Source organism: Camelina sativa, chromosome 4 (genome assembly GCF_030686135.1).
Source record: "Camelina sativa cultivar CO46 ecotype springtype chromosome 4, ASM3068613v1".
Lineage (NCBI taxonomy): Eukaryota > Viridiplantae > Streptophyta > Magnoliopsida > Brassicales > Brassicaceae > Camelina > Camelina sativa.
The window spans coordinates 25667031-25689143 of NC_141883.1; the positions used below are offsets into that span (position 1 = coordinate 25667031).

Here is a 22113-nt window from a genome sequence, read left to right on the forward strand (position 1 = left end):
ATAGACAAATAATATATTTTGTTACATTATTTTAGGACTTCGTTAATATTGCTTGTAACGTTCCAAGATATGAGGAACCACTCCTATTTTTGTGTAACAACTCTGGCTATAAAGCCACGGATGATCTCTGTGAATAATCAAGGAAATCTTCCATCTTTCATGGTACCAGAGCTTCTACGGTTTTGATTCTTTCTTCATCTCTTTTCTATCTCTATTTTTCTTCCTCTTCTTTCCTTCAATTGCCATTAATGGCTGCTGCAAATGCTCCAAACGAGCGCTATTTCGGCGTCACAAACATCAAGAACCAGATCCCGATCCTTCTTGATGAAAACGAGCACAATTATGATGCTTGGCGTGAGCTCCTTCTCATGCACTGTATGGCCTATGAAGTTTCCGGCCATATTGACGGCACATCCCAACCAGCCAACGCAAACGATGACGCCTGGATGAAACGAGATAACGTTGTCAAGCTTTGGCTTTATGGCACAATGACTCCGCAGCTGTTTCAACATTCCTTCCAAGCTGGCGGCACCGCCCGTGACCTATGGTTACGAGTTGAAAATCAGTTTCTCAACAACAAGGAGGCACGCGCAATTCAACTTGATAACGAATTGCGCACATTGGAGATCGGTGATCTAGGGGTCGCTGCCTATTGCCGGAAGATGAAATCAACAGCTGCTCTCCTTTCCAATGTCGGCTCTCCGATCACAGATCGCACTCTCGTTATGTACATCATCAATGGACTTAACGAGAAATTCGATAACATAATCAATGTTCTTAAACACAAGGATCCATTCCCATCGTTTGATACTGCCAAAACGATGCTTGAATGGGATCAAGGCAGATTTCAATACCAAGGGACTCTTCTTGTCGCAGACTCTATATGCCGAGGATATCATTACACGAGCAGGGATGACAGATTGTAAGCCTCTCTCCACCCCTGTGGATCTGAAGTCTAAACTATCGATCGACGAAGGAGAACTTCTTGAAAATCCAACGGTTTACAGACAATTGGCGGGCGCACTGCAATATCTGACGCTGACTCGACCCGATATATCATACGCTGTTCATCAGGTCTGTCTATATATGCACAAACCACGAGTCCCTCATCTCCAGGGACTGAAACGCATCATTCGCTACATCAAAGGCACGTTGACACATGGCATTCAGATGGTCCGAGGACAACTTGATACACTCACGGCTTATTCTGATGCCGATTGGGCGGGATGCCCCGACACTCGCAGATCGACTTCCGGATACTGTGTTTTTCTTGGTCCCAACTTGGTATCCTGGTCCGCTAAAAGACAACCGACACCCTCACGATCAAGCTCCGAGGCAGAATATAAGGGTGTCGCAAACACAGTGGCTGAACTCACGTGGATACGCAATTTGCTGCTTGAACTCCATCGCCCAATCAAGAGTGCTTCAGTGGTGTATTGCGACAACATTGGCTCAGTCTACCTCTCAACAAATCCAGTTAAGCATCAGCGGACCAAGCATATAGAACTTGATATTCATTTCGTTCGTGATAAAGTTGCCATAGGCGAAGTAAAGGTTTTGCACGTGCCTACTTCACTTCAATACGCAGACATTTTTACCAAAGGCCTTCCCTCCTCGCTGCACTCTGAATTCCGTTCCAGCCTCACCGTCGTTCCGCCGCTGTGATAGACAAATAATATATTTTGTTACATTATTTTAGGACTTCGTTAATATTGCTTGTAACGTTCCAAGATATGAGGAACCACTCCTATTTTTGTGTAACAACTCTGGCTATAAAGCCACGGATGATCTCTGTGAATAATCAAGGAAATCTTCCAATCTTTCAGTATATAAGAAAAAGCCAAAAAGAACATTTACTAACCAATTTTGCTACTGGGCTTCTATAATTGGGCCTCACTAGTTCGAATTTTGCCACTGGGCCTAACAATCGAATTTTCTTTCTCTTGGGAGAGCTCTTCTGATTCTGAACTTGATTGATTCAATCAATAATTTAACAGAAAACATTTAAAGAATAAAATAAAAATCGTAGTCACTGAACCTAGAAATACAGTGATGTTATCTCAAGCTAGCAAATTGCCACGAAATAATGAAAATAGCAACAAAAAAAAAAAAAAAAAAAAAATTGAAAAGTTTGTTACAACAATTTATAAATTAGAAGAGACGAAGACATAAGCGTTAACAATATTATCGGAGAAGAACATAACAAGAAAACTTTTGAAATCAAGGTAACAAAGATGTGGCCGTTTATTCAATCAACCCTGTAAATAGATGACGCCACGCCACATATGCTTAAGTACGTACGTATGAACGAAACCTTATAAGAACGTTGTTAGGCTTTCATGACTGATGACTTTTTTTTCATTCAAATTAAACAACATCCTCGAAACCAAGTCGAGCACTGTCGGATCTAGCTTCGTTCTCTTCATTCTTCCGTTCCGTTTCAAGAGCCCACAACACACGCCTCTGTTCCACGATCATACCATCCAGCTCTCTCATCCGAGCCCCTCGTGCTTCCATTTTCTTCTTCTTCACGCAAAGCTCCTCCAGCTTCTTCTTCAACCAGTCCAGCTCAAAACCTACCTCCACCAGTTCAAAGAGCGTGTTCTCCGCATCTCTTAGTTCCTCCTCTGTTAGCTCTTGAGGAGCTAAGCAAATTATGTCGATGAGATCGAGGAGGTTGTTCATGTAAGCATTCTTCACCATTTGGTTCTTCGGACGAATGTTCATTGCGGTTTCTGGGTGTTTTTCAAAGATTCTCCTAACACAGTCCACCTGAGAACAAGATTAACGTAAAAACTACAAACCATACTTAATATGAAAGAGATATATTGGAGTTACAATGGAGATAATTTTTTTTGGCTCACCTCTGAATAGAAAATTCGAAAGCCATTGACCTCCACGGTTCCATCACCATTCCACATTGTTACGATATCAAAGTCTTTCGTGATACAGAGAAGTTGTAATGACAGAGCTGGCAAAGGGAGTTTTGTGTGTTTGAGGAGTTTCTTGCTGTAACTGATATATAAATGAAGAAGATGCATGGATCTCAAATAAGCGTGAGCTAATAATCGTAACTTATATAAAACTGTCATAATTAATAGCACTCGAATATTAGTAGCGTCACACGTCAAGCTACTCGTTTTGGCAAAGACTATATACTCTGTTCATACATCCAACGTCACTTACTTTTTTCATCAAGAAACACACAGTGCAATAAAGAAACTTAGACGCAGTCATCATTCATCAACCACAAAAAAAAAAAAAAAAAAAAAAAAATCCTAAAGTTAATTTTCACAAAATGTCGAAACCCTTAACTGGGATATATTAGTTAAAACAGAACAAAGAGAGACCAGAGCACCAAAAAAAACTAAAACCAAACTCCACGTCCTTAGGAACAGAAAAAGACCAGAAGCTGGGCCTGGGGCTTCCAAAATCTCTGCCTTGTGTTTATCCAGCTGAGCTTTATGGTCTTTAAGGTCTTTGAACTTATGCTTCAAGTCATGCAGGTGTTGTTGCCTCATTTCACACACCCGGACACATTTATTCTTACTTTCTTTTACTTCATCAAGTTTCTTCTCCAACCAATCCAACTTAAACCCTAAACTTGTCATGTATACCAGAGCAGCTTCTGTATCAGACAGATCATCCTTGGATTGTTCCTCAGGTCCTTTGAAGAGCATCTTGATGAGGCTTAGGAGGAGATTCATGTATGATGTCCTCAGACTTTGGTTCTTTGTACGGCATTCTAATGCAGTCGCTGGGTGTTCTTCAAAGATAAGCCTCGCTAAACCCACCTTTGAGTAAAAAGAAGGTGTGATCAAAACCAAAACCAATAGGACACAAACCTCACCCTAATCAAATTTCAAAGTTCAAACAGAAACAATTTTCCAAAAAAAAAATACCACATATTGCGCCTTCAAATCAACAAAAAGCAGCTGATGGTGAAGTGTATTGAGCTTGGAATTTCTAAAACTTAAGCGAAGTTTGAATCTTTCTCAAGTATTCTTACGTACCTGTGAAGGAAGAACTTGAAACCCATTGATATCCACCAAATCTCCTGGGATGTCCTCGTCATCATCATTGTGCTTCATCGTTTTCAGAGGTTTGGTTGCCTCCTTAGATTCCTCTGGTACATCTAATTTGCCAATAACTTCAAGAACATATAACTCAACAACAATCTTGAGTTCATCGTTCAAAAGATATCCACCATCTATGTCATGAAGGCAAATCATGGATGTAAAACCCCAGTCTGGTGCCTTCTGGTCTAGCCAGTTTCTTGCTACTGCGAAAGATACATAGTCAAAACAAGCACTACCCAACACAAGTCCTACGACTAAAAGAGGAAAAAGTTATCGGAAGAATCACCTTTCACTAGTGAGAGATTCTCATGAAATTGGTTTACTAGAGTAAACGTAAAAAATACGTTCCTTCTACACTCAGAAGGCAATGATTCATAATCAGCAACTATCAGATACAGAGAAAAATTATTAGGGCTGTTATTTCCCTCGGGAAAGGCCAGGAGACGCCTGCAAGCAAAAACCAACATTAAACTACAAGTCTACAATGGATGTGACTCACATTAATTGATGGCGTAAAACTTTTCTTTTCTTACCACTTGCAGCCGCTGATCACAAATTCGTCTGAATAGATTTTCTCAGATTGCAAAGTGGAAAAATTCTTAATCACCCAAGTAAACTTTCTATCAACTTCATTCCCCATTGAAGGCTCCTTTTGCAACCAAACTACCAAAACATGAAGAAGAGCTTATTAAGCCCTAGAATCTCGAGCAACAAATCCAAAACAGAGATTTACAGTTTCCTTGAGGAATCGATCGAATCGTAACACTCTTAGACATCAATTTATAGAAGTAATAACGAACATAGTGCAGGATCAAATCAAAGACTAGAAAGATCAATGGTTCAGGATTTACCAGGAATTATAATAGGACTGATTTCGAGTAGGCAGGCACACGAGGATTGCAAATTGCTAAAGGAACTCTTAGGGTTTACTGTTGGTGGCGGTTCCTTTATATTATAATCACAAGCCACCTACCTAGTCAATCATTTACAAAAAAACTTTAAGTAAAGAAAAATAAGGCAATCCTAATTTTTTCTAATTAAACATATCCTTGTTAAAAAAAAATAAAAAAAAATCCTTATCTTTTAAAACCATGCATGATTTTCAAGTTTAATCTTATTAGCGAACAGAGACTAGAGAACACCTAAAAAGAAAAAACCAAACATCAAGTTCCAGGAACAAACGTCATCAAACAACATCATTAAAAGATATATCAGGAGATGTGGCCTTCTTAATCTCTGCCCTCTCTTTTTCCAGCTGTTGACCTACGCTTGTGTACTTATTCATCAAGTCTTGCAGCTGTTGCTCCAGTTCAGTCACCCGGTCACATCTCTTCTTGTTTTCTTTCACTTCAACAAGTTTCTTTTCCAGCCAATTTAACTTAAACCCAACACTTTTCATGTATGCCAGAGCAGCTTCTGCATCGGACAGATCATCAGTGGATTGATCCTGAGCCCTTTTGTAGAGCATCTTGATTAGGGTGAAGAGGACATTAATGTATGATGTTCTCAGATCTTGGTTCTTTGTACAGCATTCTACTGCTGTGTCTGGGTGTTTTCCAAAGATGCGCCTCACAAAACCCACCTGCGAGTAAAGGATGAATAAAGTAAAACCCATTGAGTAAACTGAAGGGTATAGTAAGTTCAGTTTTAAAGTTGCATCTTTCTTATTATCTTACCTGTGAAGGAAGAACTTGAAACCCATTGACATACACCAAATTTGCCTTACTAGACATCGCACCATCATCATTTGGCTTTACGGTTCTTACCAGTGTCGTTGCCACCTCGTCCTTAGATCCATCAAATAAGGGATCAGTTTCATGAACATTGATCCGAACAACAACTTCGACTTCTCCATCCACCAGAAACCCAGATTGTTTGTCCGTAAGTTGGCTAAGGGGAAGCATGGATATACCCTTGCTTCGTTCCTTCTTATGAAACCAGTGTGTTAGTCCTGAAAAGTTACGAAACATGAATAAAACTTTATTCAAAACAAGTATTTTCAACAAAAACAATATATAGATCAATCTTGCAGCACAAGTAATCACCTATCTCTTTTGAGAGTTTCTTGGAGAAATAATTGACTACAGTAAAGGAAAACTTCACGGCCCTTTTCCATTGAGACGGAAAGGATCCACAATCAAGAAGTTCCAGATCCAAACAAAACCACTGATTACCATTTTTTCCCTTGGGATAGGCCAGAATTTGCCTGCAAAGCAAAGAAAAACAAACTATGGATGGCCTCGCAAAGCTATATTGAAAAGGAAACATTAATAGATGATAACTTGTTATCTTCTTACCATTTGTAGCCAGCCATCAAGATTATATTTGAATAAATGGTCTGGCAGCTCACAGAGGATAAATTCTTGATTAGCCATGTGTACTTGTTATCGACTTGATTCCCCATTAGTGAAGACTCCTTGCAATCAAACTATACCTGAACATGAAGATGAGAAATAAAAATCGAACCACAATAAAGGTAAGATTTAACAAGTTCTCAAAGACTAGAAAAATCTATGGGTAAGGGTTTTTACCAAGAAGAGGAATGCGAGTGTTAAGGGCTCCCAGGGTTTAAAACTGTTGCTGCTTTATAAAATTGCAACAAATCCTCCTAAAAACAAGGTCAAACTACCTGTTTATAGGTTTGATTTAGCAATTAATTGTTGATTTATGTATATTTTAATCACCCGATTTAAATTTTACTGAAATAATCGTTTAAACTTAAACAATCACCAGTTTCTGGTTCTGCATCGTCTTGGTTGGACTGGGAGTTCTCTGACTTTCTTGTTCTTTCCTTTTCTTCACGTAAACTTCCCCAAAGCTTTGTTTTTAACCAATCCAACTTAAACCCTACAACTTCAAGGTCGAAAAGCGTGTTGTCTGCTTCATCTAGTTCTTCATCATGTAAGCTCATGAGGCGATCAGACAAAACATATACTCGAATTGGGTAACTTAACTTATCTAGAAATACTCTTTAGTCTGTTCAAAGTTCAGACACCCAAGACATATACTTATTCTGTTATTCATCAAGAAACAAATTGCGCTAAAGAAACCGAGACAATCATCAACCACAAAATACCACATAAATGTGGCAACCTCTAACTCACATATTAGTCTTTTTAGCTTCTTAAGTAAAAGCAGAGGACTCTTATTTACGAACATAGAGACCATAACACCAAATAAAAAACAAAACCAAACTTCAAATTCCTAAGAACTTGAAGTCATCAAACTATATCAATGAAAGATAGATCATGAGCTGTCTTCTTGATCTCTGCCCTCTCCTTCTCCAGCTGGTTTCTTACGTCTGTGTACTTATCCATCATGTCTTGCCGCTGCTGCTCCAGTTTAGTCAATCGGGCACATTTCTTCTTGTTCTCTTTCACTTCATCAAGTTTCTTCTCCAACCAATCCAACTTAAACCCAACACTTTTCAGGTATGTCAGAGCACCTTCAAAATCAGACACATCATAACTGGAGTCTTCATATGGAACTTTGAAGAACCTCTTGGTTAGATCGAGGAGGACTTTCGTATGAAATCTTCTCATATATTCGTTCTTCGTACGGTACTTCTTTGCAGTCTTTGGGTGTAATTCAAAGATACGCCTCGCCAAATCCACTTGCTTAGTAACAAAAAAAGGGATGAGTGGAGTAAAACTCATATCTATACATTCAGCAATAAGAAGTTTCCAACAAAAAGAAAACCACATCTTGTCCCAAATCGGACAAAAAGCAGCAATGATGAAAGTAAAGCGAAAAGTACTGATCTTACCTCTGAAGGAATAACTTGTAACCCATTGACATCCACCAAATCTATTGGTTCTTCAGGCCTATTCAAAGGTTTCTTGGCCTTTAGAGATCCATCTGATACACTAAGAACATCTATCACAACAACAATCTCGAGTTCATCGTTCACAAGAAATCCAGCATCTTTTGCATGAAGCTTGCTAAGGCGAATCATAGATATAGAACACTTTGGTTTCTTATGATCAAAAAAAGAAGCCTGCTGCTGTAAACTCACACAACATACAACTTCAGTCAAAAAAAAAAAAAAAAAATAGCCTTAATTGCGTACGCACAGAACACAACACATATAAATAGAATCTTGCAGCGCAAGCAATCACCTTTCACTTTTGAGTGTTCCTGAGAAAGTTGATTTACCACAGTGAAGGTTACCTGTACGGACTTTATCCATCTTTCGCCACGACGCCAGGCGGATTCAAAATCAGCATCTACCAGATACACATACAAACAGTTAAAATCTTTATCTCTATGTCTCCTAAAACAGGCATGAAGATACCTGCAAGAAAAAAACCACAGAAAAGTAATGGTAAGTATAGTCCTTGTAAAAACTAGATTGAAGGAGAAACATTATTAGATCGCAAAGTTTCATCATCTTACCATTTGCAGCCACCGATCACAAATTGATCAGAACGATATGAATTCGGTAGCCAAGTGCAGTAATCCTTAATCAGCCACGTGAACTTGTTATCAACTTGATTCCCCATTGAAGCCGCTCCTTGTAACACTCGAAATAACGAACTGGGGCGCTTAGGTGATGGATGGTGTTTTTGGTCTCACGGACGATGCAGTTAATGAGTGATAGGGGTTTTACTGTTGGTATACATATTTGAACTGAATCCTCCATAAACAAAGGGTCAAGGAAATTAGTTCTATTAATCCGGATAAATTAATCAATTTATTAATAGTTTTTTTTAACATCAATTAATAGGTTTGTTTAAGCAATTGATTTTTTTTATTTATCTTTTAATCAGTCGATTACCGAATTATATATTGCTCCGAGCGCTACTTTTTTGCTCTTGCTTCATCTTTATTCTTTAGGCGCCAATCCAACTTAATTAAACCCTGCATCAAATTCGTTTGGCTTTCGACTCTTCAATTTTCCAAGATACTTGTTAATATTTTCATCACAAAACTCAATTCCGTATAGACACATTGAGAACATTTAACCACTCTGGAAACTTATATAAGATGTGTGAACATTAATTCTCTTAACTGCTGAAAATAAATCTCTTTTTAACTATTTTTTATTCATTTTTGTCTTTAGAAGGGATAAAGCAAAAGAACAGGCCAGGTCACTCTAGTACTATAGCAGAACCTAAATCTTATTGCCTAACTTGAAATCATCAACACAATCATAAAACTCATCATCATAATCATAATAATCATCATCATCTTCATCTTCATCTTATTAGGGATACAATATTCCACATTGGAAGTTGAGTAGGATCTTAAGTGGTATATATAAGATATAGGCCTCTCCACTCATTGCCAATTGGTTTTGAGTTGGAAGCCCACAATCTAATATGGTATCAGAGCCCGATCCGCACATGCTCAATCCAATCCACAATCAGCCTGGCCCAATAGTTGGCCCGCCGATTCATACCCGAACATACCGAGATTGATGCTTAGAAGAACCATCATCTCGAGGGGGCGTATTAGGGATACAATATTCCACATTGGAAGTTGAGTAGGATCTTAAGTGGTATATATAAGATATGGGTCTCTCCACTCATTGTCAATTGGTTTTGAGTTGGAAGCCCACAATCTAATACATCTTCATCTTCATCTTCCATCAGAAAGCAAGAGGGGAGCTATGGCAGCCAAAACCTCTGCCTTCTCCTTCTCCAACTGGGCTTCGAGGTCTGAACACTTAAGCTTCAAATCCTTCAACTCTTGTTCAATTTCTTGTATCTGAGTCTCACCAGCTTCATATTTCTTCATCTTTTTAGACACTTGATCAAGTTTCTTCTCCAACCAATCCACACTCGTTCATGGGTTCCAGTAAAGCATATGCATCTGCCAGTTCATCTTTGGCGATTTCCTTAGGCGACCGGCGCAGAGTCTCAGTCATGCTGAGTATGGCATTGATGTACCCTGTCTTCACATATTGGTTTTTTATACAGCTGTTTTTTGCAATTTTCGGGTGTCTTTCAAGCAAACGGTTCAAAGATTTCACCTGCGAGTGAAACACAAATGATTACTTATGTTTGTAGCTTACTAGCTTGTATATATAATATAAAGAAACTGATGAAGTTTTCTTACCTGTGAAGAAAGAACTTGAAACCCCTTGACATCCATATATGATATTGTTTCCTCTCGTACCTCTGCTTTGCCAATAACTTCAAGAACATCAACGTCGGCCACAATCGTTAAGTCTCCGTTCACCAACAACCCACTACATGGGTTAAGTATGATACGATGAACCATTGTTGGGAAACCCCAAGAGACAGAATTCTGATCAAACAGGTGTTTTGCTTCTGTAAAGTCACGAAACATAGAGAAAATCTAGTCAAAACAAGATTTAAACTAGGCAGTAGCACAAGACCCACGACGAACAAGTATGAATCATAATAATTTATTGAAGTTTAAATTCATATTGTAATATATAAGCGAGGGTAGAAAAATAATACTCACCTCGTACGATAGAGTATTTAGGCGTAACATGATGTGGTATAGTAAAAGAAACTTTTGCTTGTCTTCTCCATCCACAAGGCAATAATTCATGATCAGCAACCTCAAGATACAGAGACAGATAATCACTTTGCTTATTCTCTCCCTTGGGATAAGCCAGAAGACGCCTGCAAGCAAAAACCAGAGAAAACAATCAATTAAGCAGAACAAAAAAGGAGAATATATATTAATCCCGTAAACCTAAATCTAAAGACAAGTTCTTCTTCGTACCAGTTGCAGCCATCAACCACGAATACGTCAGAATAGATATACTCGGATTTCACAGATATAAATTTCTTAATCACCCAAGTGAAACTCTTAGCAACTTGCTTCTCCATTGTTCTTGATGATGTCATGATGATATTGACTCCTACTCCTACACAACAGTCTTGAGACACGCAACAAAAATAAAATTAAGATGGTACTTTAATCGGTATATATATAGCCTTGTAAGCAAATCTTTTCCTACAAGTTACCACACCGTAGAAACACAAAGAGAGTCGTTGGCTTTACCACACAGCTATATATGTTTCGGCTCCTCATATGTAGTTCATAGATTTAAAAATTAGTTGGGCCTAGGCGGTCAAAAAAATTATATTTGGGGCCTTAACCTGTATTTGCAAACGTTGCGTTTCATTATTTTTCCATCCCCAAGAACAAAGAGCAAAACCATGTGAGAGTTCTGAATTTGTGTGCCATTTCGATATTTGTTTCATTAATTCTGAAAAAAGTAATGATCTAAAACTGTTAAATTTTACTCTGATGATACCAAAGGCGATAATGGAATGTGGGAATATTGTATTCGGTGCTTTATATTAGTTGTTTAAATGTTTCAAATTAAACAAAAAATTTCTTCCATCCTTTGTTAATTTCTCTTTTAGGTTGCGTAACAACAAAACCTTATTTTTCAGTTGCACAAAAGATTGGAGAAGTAGATCACATAAATGCAAAACGCCAACAATAATAACCAAGAAGCAAAAGATCCACGCTTGCTTGGCCGAAACCTTTCGTGTTTGAAGACCAAAAGCTTGTCGAAAACCGTAATGCTTGGCTGAAACCTTTCGTGTTCGAAGACCAAAAGCTTGTCGTAAACCGTGAATAAGCAAATTATAATCAAAATAAAACAAATTGAAAACTAAACAAGAACACCAACTGAAAACTCGATAACAAAAGTCCATTGATAAAAAGAAGAGATCCAACAATGCGTTGCATCATTGACGGATCTATATTAACGTTATAACCATGATGCACATCATCAATATATAGGGAATGTCATCATCTTTATCAAACAACGAGAAAGGAGCTCTGGCGTGTTGGAATATTGAGAGGAAGAAGATAGAAAACAGAGCAAGAGACTTTGACTCTTATCTTTGGAGAAGACAAGAGAACGAAACCTGAAATATTTATTTATATGAAACTTATTAGTTTTTGTTTTACAACACACCACAGTTATATATAAGACATACGGTCGTAACCGGTCGTAACTTGTCACAACCGAGAACTTGAAACAATGTTGGAGTAAGCTTGAAATAGCTTAAGGCCCAAGAAAAATATATTTAGGAGGATAAGCTAAATATACATATTTGTGTTTTAGGAATAATCTAAATAAGTTATTTTTCCTATTTTAGATTAGGAAATTGGTGTTGAGAGTTTTTATATTTAAGGTGATGCAAGAGCGAAATATTGACGAGAAAGAGTATAGACAAAGCATTGGTTGCCTTAGATACTTACTCCACACTCGACCTGATCTTTCTTATTGTGTTGGGGTGTTAAGCAGATATATGCATGAGCCAAAGGAATCCCATGGAGCAGTCTTGAAACAGGTTATTAGATACTTAAGAGGCACCACTTCTCTTGGTCTTCTGTATAATCGTGAAGGGAAAAACAGTTTGGTCGGATATAGTGATAGCAGTCACAACTCGGATGAAGATGATGGTAGAAGTGCAACAGGTCACATGTTTTATCTAGGTGCTAGTCCGATTACTTGGTGTACACAGAAGCAATCTACGGTTGCTATGTCGTCATGCGAGGCTGAGTATATGGTTGGTACTGAAGCGGCGAAGCAAGCAATCTGGCTTCAAGACCTGCTTGTCGAAGTGACTGGTTCTGCTAGTGAGAAAATCCCAATTTTGCTGGATAATAAATCGGCAATAGAGCTTACAAGAAATCCGCTGTTTCATGGTAAAACCAAGCATATACATAGGAGATACCATTTCATAAGAGAATGCGTCGAGAAAGGTTTAATAGAAGTGGAGCATGTTCTTGGAACAGAGCAAAAGGCGGATATTTTAACTAAGGCACTTGGGAGAATAAAGTTTAAGGAGATGAGAGAGTTCATTGGAGTTCAAGACTTGAAGAGGAGTGATTTCAAGCTTAAGAAGGAGAATGTTGGATTAAGCTTGAAATAGCTTAAGGCCCAAGAAAAGTATATTTAGGAGGATAAGCTAAATATACATATTTGTGTTTTAGGAATAATCTAAATAAGTTATTTTTCCTATTTTAGATTAAGAAATTGGTGTTGAGAGTTTTTATATTTAAGGTGATGCAAGAGAGTTGTAAAACCTAAGAGATTTGAGAGCTTTAGGTTTTTGAGTTATTTTTCCTAAAGATTAATAAAAGAGAGTTTTTCTTGTTCTTGATTCAAAGTTCTTAGTTCAACAAACAACACATCTAATAACACACACGTGTATACACACCTCTTCACTAATTACAGACACAATTGTGTTGTGTTATGTAAATGTGTTGTGATGCGAGATTTGATTATGCTTCAACATAGCGGCCAAAACATCTGCCTTCTTCTTCACAAGAGCTTCAAGGCTTGGAACACTTCTGCTTCAAATCCTTAAACTCTTCCTCAGTATATTTTCATAACAATCCTTAATATTTCTATTTCCAATAGCCATGAAGAAAAGAGGAGTTGACTAGTTGAGAAATTCACTGTCACAATAAAATGATTCTAAAAAAACAAAAAAAAAAAAAAAAAAAAAAAAAAAAAAAAACTAGAGAATCTGAGTCACTGGTGAATTTCATTTTACACAATATCACTGAAATCAAGTGGAGCACGAGCAGCCATAGCCAGTTCCTTCTCAATCTTCAGTTCGTTCTCGAAATACAACAAAACAAACTTTTGTTTATGCACCTCTCCTTGGAGTTCTCTGATCCGAGCGCCACTTTCTTGCTCTTTCTTCTTCTTTACGTAAACATTCCAAATCTTCATCTTTAGCCAATCCAACTTAAACCCTGCATCTTCCAGGTCGAAAAGTGTCTTGTCTGCTTCGTCTAAGTCCTCATCAGTTAGCTCATGAGGCGATCGACAAAACATTCCGATAAGATCAAGGAGGACATCAATGTAAGCTGTTTTGAGCTGTTGTTTCTTTGGACGAAAACCTGATGCAGTGCCCGGGTGCGTTTCGAATATTTGCCTCACCAGTTTGACCTATCATAAAAAAAACATATAAAACAAGAAACAAACAAAAGACATAAAATTAGCGGAAATTCAAAATTTGACTACCTGTGAAGAAGGAACTTGAAACCCATTGACGTCAACTATTTCATCATTATTAATATCCCCAATCCTCTTCGTATGCATCATCAGATTAAAGTAACTTAAATTGACTCTCTCTTTTTTTTTTTTTCCTTTCTTTTGATCACATTAAGATTTCATGCAATATTTAAACAGCAAGAGCATGAAGAAGAGAAATCCAAAGGATCAATACCCTTGTTGATGAAAAACCATGCATATCTGTTTCCAAAAAGTAAAATAAAAGAAAATGCATGCATTTGTATATAGACTTATGAGAAAAGCCTTGGCTCCTCGTGATAAATGATGAGACAGCTGATTTAAGAAAAAAATAACATACGTTCGTTTGGCTTCGACTCTTCAGTTTTCCAAGATTAGTTTTTCATCAGGAAAAACAATGCTTTAAAGACAAATTGAGAACCCTTAACCACACTGAAAACTTATATGTAATGTGTGAACATAAATTCTCTTAACTGCTGAAAAAAATCTTGTAACTATTTTTTTATTTTTATTTTATCTTTAGAAGGGAGAAAGCAAAAGAACAGGCCAGGTCACTCTAGTACTATAGCAGAACCTAAATTTAATTGCCTAACTTAAAATAACCAACATTATCATAAAACTCATCATCATAATCATAATCATCATAATCATCATCTTCACCATCTTCATCTTCACCACCATCATCATCAGACAGCGAGAGGGGAGCTATGGCAGCCAAAACCTCTGCCTTCTCCTTCTCCAACTGGGCTTCAAGGTCTGAACACTTAAGCTTCAAATCCTTCAACTCTTGTTCAATTTCTTGAATCTGAGTCTCACCAGCTTCATCTTTCTTCTTCTTTTTAGACACTTGATCAAGTTTCTTCCTCAACCAATCCAACATAAATCCACACTTGTTCATGGGTTCCAGTAAAGCATATGCATCTGCCAGTTCATCTTTGGAGATTTCCTTAGGCGACCGGCGCAAAGTCTCATTCATGCTGAGTATGGCATTAATGTACCCTGTCTTCACATATTGGTTTTTTATACGGCTGTTTTTTGCAATTTCCGGGTGTCTTTCAAGCAAACGGTTCAAAGATTTCACCTGCGAGTGAAACACAAATGATTACTTACTTATTCTTGTAGCTTGTATATATAATATAAAGAAACTAATGAAGTTTTCTTACCTGTGAAGAAAGAACTTGAAACCCCTTGACGTCCATATATGATATTGTTTCCTCTCGTACTCTGCTTTGCCAATAACTTCAAGAACATCAACGTCGGCCACAATCGTTAAGTCTCCGTTCACCAACAACCCACTACATGGGTTAAGTATGATATGATGAACCATTGTTGGGAAACCCAAGAGACAGAATTCTGATCAAACAGGTGTTTTGCTTCTGTAAAGTCAGGAAACAGAGAGCGAATCTAGTCAAAACAAGCCTTTCTTGCACAACAGTACATAACTAGAATCTCGCAATAGCACAAGACCCACGACGAACAAGTATGAATCATAATAATTGAAGTTTAAATTCATGCATGTTGTAATATATAAGCTAGGGTAGCTAGAAAAATACTCACCTCGCACGATAGAGTCTTTAGGCCTAACATGATGTGGTATAGTAAAAGAAAATTTTGCGTTTCTTCTCCATCCACAAGGCAATAATTCATGATCAGCAACCTCAAGATACAGAGACAGAAAATCATGTTCATGATAACTCTTTCCGTTGGGATAAGCCATAAGACGCCTGCAAGCAAAAACCAAAGAAAACAATCAGGCAGAACAAAAGGAAAATATGTATTAATCCCGTAAACCTAAACCTAATGACAAGTTCGTCTTCGTACCAGTTGCAGCCATCAACCACGAATACGTCAGAATAGATACACTTTGATTGCGCAGATTTAAAATTCTTAATCACCCAAGTGAAACTCTTAGCAACTTGCTTCTCCATTGATCTTGATGATGATGATGATGATGACTCCTACACCTACACAACAATCTTGAGACGCGCAACAAAAATAAAGAGTAAGATTGTACTTGAATTGATTGTAAGCAAATCTTTTCCTACAAGTTACCGCACACACCGTGGAAAACGAAGAGAGTCGATGGGAAAAATAATGCTTAGGGCTTTACCACAACAGCTTCATATGTTTTCGGCTCCTCATATGTAGTTTGTGGGGTTAAAAAATAGTTGGGCCCAGGCGGTCAAAAAAATTATATATAGTTGGGCCCTTAAATCAGTATTTGCATTAGGGTTATATTAAATGCTGAAAGTCCAAAACAAAATTTTCAAAGAGAGCAATTAACTTCCCCTAAGTCATAGAGAGGTAGATCACAAAAATCAATTGCACTAGCAAAACGCTGATATTAATAACAAATAAGCAAAGATCCACACTTGTTTGGCCCAAACTTTTCGTGTTCGAAGACGAAAAGCTTGTCGAAAACCGGGAATAAGCAAACTAAACAAAACAAAACCAATTGAAAACTAAACAAGAACACCAACTGAAACTCCATAACAAAAGTCCATCGAGAAAAAGAAGAGATCCAACAATGCGTTGCATCATTGACGGATCTATATGAACGCTATAACCATGATGCAAATCATCAATAGGGAAAGCCACTTAATTAGGTCATCATCTTTATCAAACAAAGAGAAAGGAGCTCTGGCGGCCAAAACATCTGCCTTCTCCTTCTACAGAAGAACTTCAAGGCTTGAACACTTCTGCTTCAAATCCTTAAACTCTTCCTCAATTTTTAGCATACGAATCACACCAGCTTCTTTCTCCTTTTTAAACAACTCGTCAAGTTTATTCTCCAACCAATCCACCTTAAATCCTACATTTTTCATGTATGCTAGAGTAGTTTTTGCATCAGACAGATCATCCTTGGAGATTTCCTTAGGTGACTGGTTCAGAGTCTCAGTCAAGCTGAGTAGGACATTCATGTAGGCTGTCTTCAAAGTTTGGTTCTTTATACTGAACTTTGAAGCAATATCTGGGTGTCTCTCAAACAAACAGTTCACATATTTCACCTGCGAGCGGAAAATTTAAAAAGTATGATTTATAAGTCAAGAAAGCAAATTTTAATGATTTGCAAACCATATATACTGTATGCAGCAGCGTGCATGTAAAAGTGATAACGTTTTCATCTTTCTTAAGTTTCTTACCTGTGAAGGAAGAACTTGAAACCCTTTGACATCTATGCTTTGAGACTTCTCTGATTCATCTAATGAGCCAATAACTTCAAGAACATCTACCGCAACAACAATCACGATTTCATCGTTCACAAGGAACCCATATTCTTCAGATGGTACTTTAAGGATTACCATTGGTAAAAAACCCCATCGGGGAGTTTTCTGATTAAAACACTGTTGTTTTTCTAAAAAAACCACAAAACAGATTTCCATCTCATAGGTTACATTTTTTCGAATAACCATCATAAGAGTAATATAATATCAACTTTATATATGCAGTTACTAAATATAATACCTTGCTGTAGGGAGCGCTCTTCTGAATATTGATTTACTAGAGTTAGGGAAATTTTTGCATGCCTTTTCCAACCAGAAGGCAAAGAGTCACAATCAGGAACGTCCAGGCACACAGACAAAGACAAGCAATCACCAACATGATTAACTTCGGGATAGGCAATAAGACGCCTGCAGGCGTGCAAAGAAAAGGTAAATAATCAGTGAGAATATCAATTTCACATAAATAGGGAAAAACATTAAAAAGAAAACAGATTCTCTTTTTCTTATACCATTTGCAACCACCAACAACGAAACTAGCTATATGAGCTTGCATTAAGGAGAAATTTTTAATCACACAAGTGAACGTGTTATCAACTTGCTTCCCCATTGATGATCAAGATGAAGAGTCTTGGAAATCAAGCTACCAGAATATGAACCTCAAATTAGAAAGTCAAACAATCTCTTATCTTGAGCAACGAAACCAAAAACAGAGATGAACTTTCTCTAAATTTCTCTCTTCTCCCCCCCCGACGTCGGCCTCACGCTGATGGTCGGAAATTTCCCATGACTCCCAAGAAAAGAAGGAAGGCTCTCAGAGGGGTCATACCCGGCTCCTCCAAGTTCGCTAGGCTGGATGCTCGTGCTGTCGTTGGCAAGCTTAAGCCTGCTACTCTGCCGGTCTCCGGTGACTGCTCTGTTGCTGAAGCCTCGCTCCCTGCAGTCCAGGATCCCCCGCTGGATTGCTCAACTCCTACCTCTGCAATTCCGGAGGTAGATCTGAAAGTTGACGCCGCATCGGGTTCTGTGCCCTGTGCAGATCTGGTCCTCGCCCCCGAGAACTCTCCTTCTCTCATCGTCGTAGGTTCATCCTCCGGTGAAGTTCCCGCAGGAGACCACGTGGTGAGTGTTCCAGACCCTTGCCATACAGCCGACGTAGGTCCATCCTCCGGAAATGACAAGACTTCCTCTTCCACGCCGCTCAAGTACTCCACGGTTGCTTGCGACCCCTCATGCTTGGAGGAAATTGGTACTCCAACACAACATGTTTCTGGAGTTCCATTTGTACTTATCCCTGATGAGAATATCCAGGCTGCGAAGATTGAGTTTAAAGACTTCATCTTTGCTCAGTTTCATGGACCTTCCCCAGCAATGGGTAGAATCATTGGTGTTGTCAATGCAATTTGGGCCAAATCAGGACCTCATATCTTTGTTCACCGCATTGGTGAAGGAATTTTCCTCCTTAAGGTAACTAATGGCAGAGTTAAGGACACGATTCTTAGCAGGAACATGTGGAGCATCGCAGGTCACCCAATGTTTGTAGCACCTTGGTCGCCTGACTTCAATCCCGACGCACCACCTATCTCGTCTGCTATCGTCACAGTTGAACTCAGAGGGGTGCCATATCTGCTATTCAACAGGGAAAGCCTCGGAAGGCTTGCGACTGCTGTTGGTAAACCAGTTGCTTTAGCTCCTGAGACAGCTCGTAAAGAGAACTTCGAGGTGGCAAAGATTCTGGTCCGAGTGAATCTCCTCAAAGACCTACCCACCCGTATTGTCTCTGGTTTTAGCGATGGGAGGGAGATGGACATTTCTGTATCCTACCCCTGGCTACCAGCGAAGTGTGATGTTTGTAACCAGTTTGGCCACAACTCACAAGAATGCAGACGTAGCCTAACTTCCCTGTCTGGACGGAAGATTCCTCGCAGATCTACCAGTCGTAGAGGCCGTCCCTCTCGCCGTGAGAGATTATCCAGGAAGGAATCTCACTCATGAGTTGGAAGGACTAGAACTATTGTGCATTCTGACAATAACATCTCACCTTCTACAATTACTCGAGTACGAGGATTGGAGGACACACCTACACGTATAGATGACTTGGATCTTGCTGCGTCCCCGACTTCCCTAGTAGTGTGTACTAAACCATCTCTGACTAATGGGGAGATGGCAGGAGAGGCGGCTACGAAAGTGGACATGGCTCTGTAACAATCCCACTCTGATGCAATGACGACAACGAAGCAAGTTCTACATCAGACTGATTCGGGTTTGGTCTCTTTGAACACAGGGTCGACATCGCAGCAGCACGCACCAGACATTGTGGTTTCATTGCCACCTAGTAGTACTGTCTCTAGTATCCAGTTGGAGGAGAAACCATTTATTCTGGTCTCGCGCCGGAAGAGTGGCCGTAAGGTCACAAAGTCACTTTAACTACCCATTATCATGTATTTTGTATGGAACATTCGAGGGCTGAATAGCAGTTCTAGACAGAATTCGACTAAGAATTGGATTAATATCCGCAAGCCTTTTTTTGGAGCTTTTTTGGAGACTCATATCAGAGAAGTAAACTGTAGGAGAATTGCAAGTGCCATCCCCGCAGGATGGAAGTTCTTTGGAAACTTTGATCATCACAGCTATGCACGGATTGTGGTGGTTTGGGATCCAAGTATCTCGATGGTGATTTATAAATCATCGGCTCAGATGATAACCTGTGGAGTCTTCCTGCCGGCGAAAATGTGAGTATCACCGTATCTTTTGTCTACGGTTTTAATACCGTTGAACAGAGAAGATCGTTGTGGGAGGAGCTGACTCTTCTTAATAATACTACACCTGTAGCATCTCACCCGTGGGCGGTGCTAGGAGATTTCAATCAGATCATGCGTGAGTCCCACCATTCGGACTTTCAGATACGTGAAGTTGACTCTAGTGGTGTGGAGGAGATGAATTTGGCTTTGCAGGATGCAGAGCTATTCGAGGCTCAGGCGAAAGGGTTAATTTTCTCGTGGCGGAACAGCAGTGATAATGATACTATCTCGAAAAGGATTGATCACGCACTTATCAATCAACATTGGGCCACAACTTACCTTGACGCTTACGCTGAGTTCTTGGATCCCAAGCAATCAGATCACACACCAATTTGGTTCAATGTTTCTGCTCTCAACAGACACACTGTCCGGCCTTTTCAGTTCTTTCATCATGTGGTGGATCACCCTGATTATGCTATGACGGTAAGTCGATCTTGGACTAGCTTATCTGTGGCAGGGTCGAACCAGTTCCGCGTGGCTAAGTCTCTGCAAGCTTTAAAGCCAGCTCTCCGGAAGCTGAATAGAACACACTTCAGTGGGATCTCTCAACGTGTTAAAGCAGAGGAACAAAAACTTGATATCCTTCAGAGAGCCATCCTCACGAACCCTACTGAGCAGTTGGCTAGAGAGGAGCGTCGGGTGCGCGAAAAATGGAAGTTACTGAGCAATGCAGAGGAGAAGTTTTACCGGCAAAGATCGCGGATAAAATGGGCTCATCTTGGGGACAGGAACACAGCATTCTTCCACAAAACAGTCATCGCCAGAACAAATAAGAACCATATCCACTTCCTACAGGACCAAAGTGGTAGAAGAATCAATGAAAGCACAGAGCTCAAGGAACATGCTGCAGATTACTTTGAGGAAATCCTTGGCTCAACGGATTTGCTGCACTCTCCTTGCTCTGTTACTGATCTCGAAGAGCTCCTTTCTTTTCGCTGCTCTGAGGTACACAAGATTACTCTGGTAAGAGATGTAACGGAAGAGGAGATCAGAACTACCATCTTTGCCCTGCCCCTAGACAAATGCCCAGGCCCTGATGGGTATTCAGTGGAGTTCTTTAGAGCTTCTTGGAGTGTTGTGGGATCGGATGTGGTTGCGGCAATACAAGAATTCTTCCGGAATGGCAGGCTACTTAAAGACTTTAATACCACGAAGATTGCTCTGATTCCTAAATTCCCTGAAGCGTGCAAGCTAGGAGACTACCGCCCTATCAGTTGCTGTAACTTGGTTTATAAAGTCATCTCTAAGATCATTGCCAATCGTCTAAAGCCCATCCTCCAGGAATGTATCTCACCCAATCAAGCAGCCTTCCTCAATGGCAGATTACTAGGTGAAAATGTTCTTCTTGCGTCAGAGCTTATCAAGAATTATCAGAAATCGACTTGTCAAGAGAGCTCCATGCTGAAGGTGGATATTAGGAAAGCTTTTGATACGGTCTGCTGGGACTTTGTGTTAAAGCTGTTGGCGGCTCAAGGATTCCCTCCACTGTTCTGTATATGGATCAAGGAATGCATCACATCACCTAGGTTCTCGGTTGCTATAAATGGAGAATTGGCAGGGTTTTTCAAAGGTAAGAAGGGTTTGAGACAGGGCGATCCTCTTTCACCATATCTTTTCATCATGGTGATGGAGGTGTTGTCTAAACTATTGGATAAAGCTGTCTTAGAGGGCAGAGTTGAGGTACACCCGAGATGTCAGACGCCTAACATTACACACTTGCTTTTTGCTGATGACCTCTTGGTTTTCTCAAATGGTTCGCGGGTCTCGTTAACTGGGATTGCGGAAGTCATGAGCAGATTTAAGGAAATGACTGGATTGGATATGAACCCTGCTAAGTCCGAACTCTTCTTTGGAGGTTACACAGAATCTGATGCTAACGAATTGAGCGCTCTGGCTGGCATTAAGCTAGGAGCTTTCCCAACCAGGTATCTTGGCTTGCCCCTCAACCCTTCAAGAATCTCTAATGCCACCTTACAGCCATTTATTGAGAGAATAACGAGTAAGCTTCACTCATGGACTGCTAA

At 39.4% G+C, this 22113-nt stretch overlaps 5 protein-coding genes and 6 pseudogenes across 5 annotated transcripts; all 11 read right to left on the reverse strand.

Annotated features, from left to right (window-relative positions):
• Positions 1 to 2113: 2113 nt before the first annotated feature.
• Positions 2114 to 2921, reverse strand: LOC104781740 (MATH domain and coiled-coil domain-containing protein At2g42465-like). Its single transcript, XM_010506478.3, has 2 exons — positions 2865 to 2921; positions 2114 to 2772 (listed from the first exon to the last, which is right to left on the reverse strand). The coding sequence occupies exons 1-2, from the start codon at positions 2919 to 2921 to the stop codon at positions 2368 to 2370; spliced, it is 462 nt and encodes a 153-aa protein (XP_010504780.2). The 3' UTR covers positions 2114 to 2367.
• A 363-nt stretch (positions 2922 to 3284) lies between these two features.
• On the reverse strand, positions 3285 to 5044 carry LOC104784143 (MATH domain and coiled-coil domain-containing protein At3g58270-like). The gene is made up of 5 exons (XM_087509528.1): positions 4931 to 5044; positions 4613 to 4742; positions 4366 to 4526; positions 4014 to 4282; positions 3285 to 3794 (listed from the first exon to the last, which is right to left on the reverse strand). Exons 2-5 carry the CDS (start codon positions 4717 to 4719, stop codon positions 3285 to 3287), a joined length of 1047 nt encoding a protein of 348 aa, XP_087365654.1. The 5' UTR covers positions 4720 to 4742; positions 4931 to 5044.
• Positions 5045 to 5155: 111 nt separating this feature from the next.
• LOC104781741 (MATH domain and coiled-coil domain-containing protein At3g58240-like) lies at positions 5156 to 6601 on the reverse strand. The gene is made up of 4 exons (XM_010506479.3): positions 6377 to 6601; positions 6125 to 6285; positions 5756 to 6030; positions 5156 to 5661 (listed from the first exon to the last, which is right to left on the reverse strand). The coding sequence occupies exons 1-4, from the start codon at positions 6481 to 6483 to the stop codon at positions 5266 to 5268; spliced, it is 939 nt and encodes a 312-aa protein (XP_010504781.2). The 5' UTR covers positions 6484 to 6601; the 3' UTR covers positions 5156 to 5265.
• Positions 6602 to 7064: 463 nt separating this feature from the next.
• LOC104781742 (MATH domain and coiled-coil domain-containing protein At3g58240-like) lies at positions 7065 to 8719 on the reverse strand. The gene is made up of 4 exons (XM_087509123.1): positions 8475 to 8719; positions 8198 to 8373; positions 7846 to 8082; positions 7065 to 7692 (listed from the first exon to the last, which is right to left on the reverse strand). Exons 1-3 carry the CDS (start codon positions 8579 to 8581, stop codon positions 8063 to 8065), a joined length of 303 nt encoding a protein of 100 aa, XP_087365249.1. The 5' UTR covers positions 8582 to 8719; the 3' UTR covers positions 7065 to 7692; positions 7846 to 8062.
• LOC147946196 (MATH domain and coiled-coil domain-containing protein At3g58240 pseudogene) lies at positions 7301 to 8034 on the reverse strand (annotated as a pseudogene).
• Positions 8720 to 9406: 687 nt separating the features above from the next.
• LOC109132639 (uncharacterized) lies at positions 9407 to 9518 on the reverse strand (annotated as a pseudogene).
• A 141-nt stretch (positions 9519 to 9659) lies between these two features.
• Positions 9660 to 10885, reverse strand: LOC104784144 (MATH domain and coiled-coil domain-containing protein At3g58250-like; annotated as a pseudogene).
• A 2693-nt stretch (positions 10886 to 13578) lies between these two features.
• LOC147946197 (MATH domain and coiled-coil domain-containing protein At3g58220 pseudogene) lies at positions 13579 to 14139 on the reverse strand (annotated as a pseudogene).
• Positions 14140 to 14564: 425 nt separating this feature from the next.
• Positions 14565 to 15443, reverse strand: LOC147946198 (MATH domain and coiled-coil domain-containing protein At3g58250-like). Its single transcript, XM_087510774.1, has 2 exons — positions 15231 to 15443; positions 14565 to 15148 (listed from the first exon to the last, which is right to left on the reverse strand). Exons 1-2 carry the CDS (start codon positions 15264 to 15266, stop codon positions 14648 to 14650), a joined length of 537 nt encoding a protein of 178 aa, XP_087366900.1. The 5' UTR covers positions 15267 to 15443; the 3' UTR covers positions 14565 to 14647.
• LOC147946199 (MATH domain and coiled-coil domain-containing protein At3g58250 pseudogene) lies at positions 15349 to 15995 on the reverse strand (annotated as a pseudogene).
• A 621-nt stretch (positions 15996 to 16616) lies between these two features.
• On the reverse strand, positions 16617 to 17898 carry LOC104781743 (MATH domain and coiled-coil domain-containing protein At3g58260-like; annotated as a pseudogene).
• Positions 17899 to 22113: the final 4215 nt, after the last annotated feature.

Bases quoted from the DNA above. Each gene is read 5' to 3' on its own strand.
- LOC147946198 (XM_087510774.1), bottom strand. From the start codon at position 15,266: ATGGACGTCAAGGGGTTTCAAGTTCTTTCTTCACAG. The intron at 15,149-15,230 runs GTAAGAAAACTT...TTTCACTCGCAG, and splicing joins TTCAAGTTCTTTCTTCACAG to GTGAAATCTTTGAACCGTTT.
- LOC104781740 (XM_010506478.3), bottom strand. From the start codon at position 2,921: ATGTGGAATGGTGATGGAACCGTGGAGGTCAATGGCTTTCGAATTTTC. The intron at 2,773-2,864 runs GTGAGCCAAAAA...TCTTGTTCTCAG, and splicing joins TTCGAATTTTCTATTCAGAG to GTGGACTGTGTTAGGAGAAT.
- LOC104784143 (XM_087509528.1), bottom strand. From the start codon at position 4,719: ATGGGGAATGAAGTTGATAGAAAGTTTACTTGGGTGATTAAGAATTTT. The intron at 4,527-4,612 runs GTAAGAAAAGAA...TTTTGCTTGCAG, and splicing joins GTGATCAGCGGCTGCAAGTG to GCGTCTCCTGGCCTTTCCCG. The intron at 4,283-4,365 runs GTGATTCTTCCG...TATCTTTCGCAG, and splicing joins GAATCTCTCACTAGTGAAAG to TAGCAAGAAACTGGCTAGAC.
- LOC104781741 (XM_010506479.3), bottom strand. From the start codon at position 6,483: ATGGGGAATCAAGTCGATAACAAGTACACATGGCTAATCAAGAATTTA. The intron at 6,031-6,124 runs GTGATTACTTGT...GTAACTTTTCAG, and splicing joins GAAACTCTCAAAAGAGATAG to GACTAACACACTGGTTTCAT. The intron at 5,662-5,755 runs GTAAGATAATAA...CTTTACTCGCAG, and splicing joins TTCAAGTTCTTCCTTCACAG to GTGGGTTTTGTGAGGCGCAT.
- LOC104781742 (XM_087509123.1), bottom strand. From the start codon at position 8,581: ATGGGGAATCAAGTTGATAACAAGTTCACGTGGCTGATTAAGGATTAC. The intron at 8,374-8,474 runs GTAAGATGATGA...TTTTTCTTGCAG, and splicing joins GTGATCGGTGGCTGCAAATG to GTATCTTCATGCCTGTTTTA. The intron at 8,083-8,197 runs GTGATTGCTTGC...GTGAGTTTACAG, and splicing joins GGAACACTCAAAAGTGAAAG to CAGCAGGCTTCTTTTTTTGA.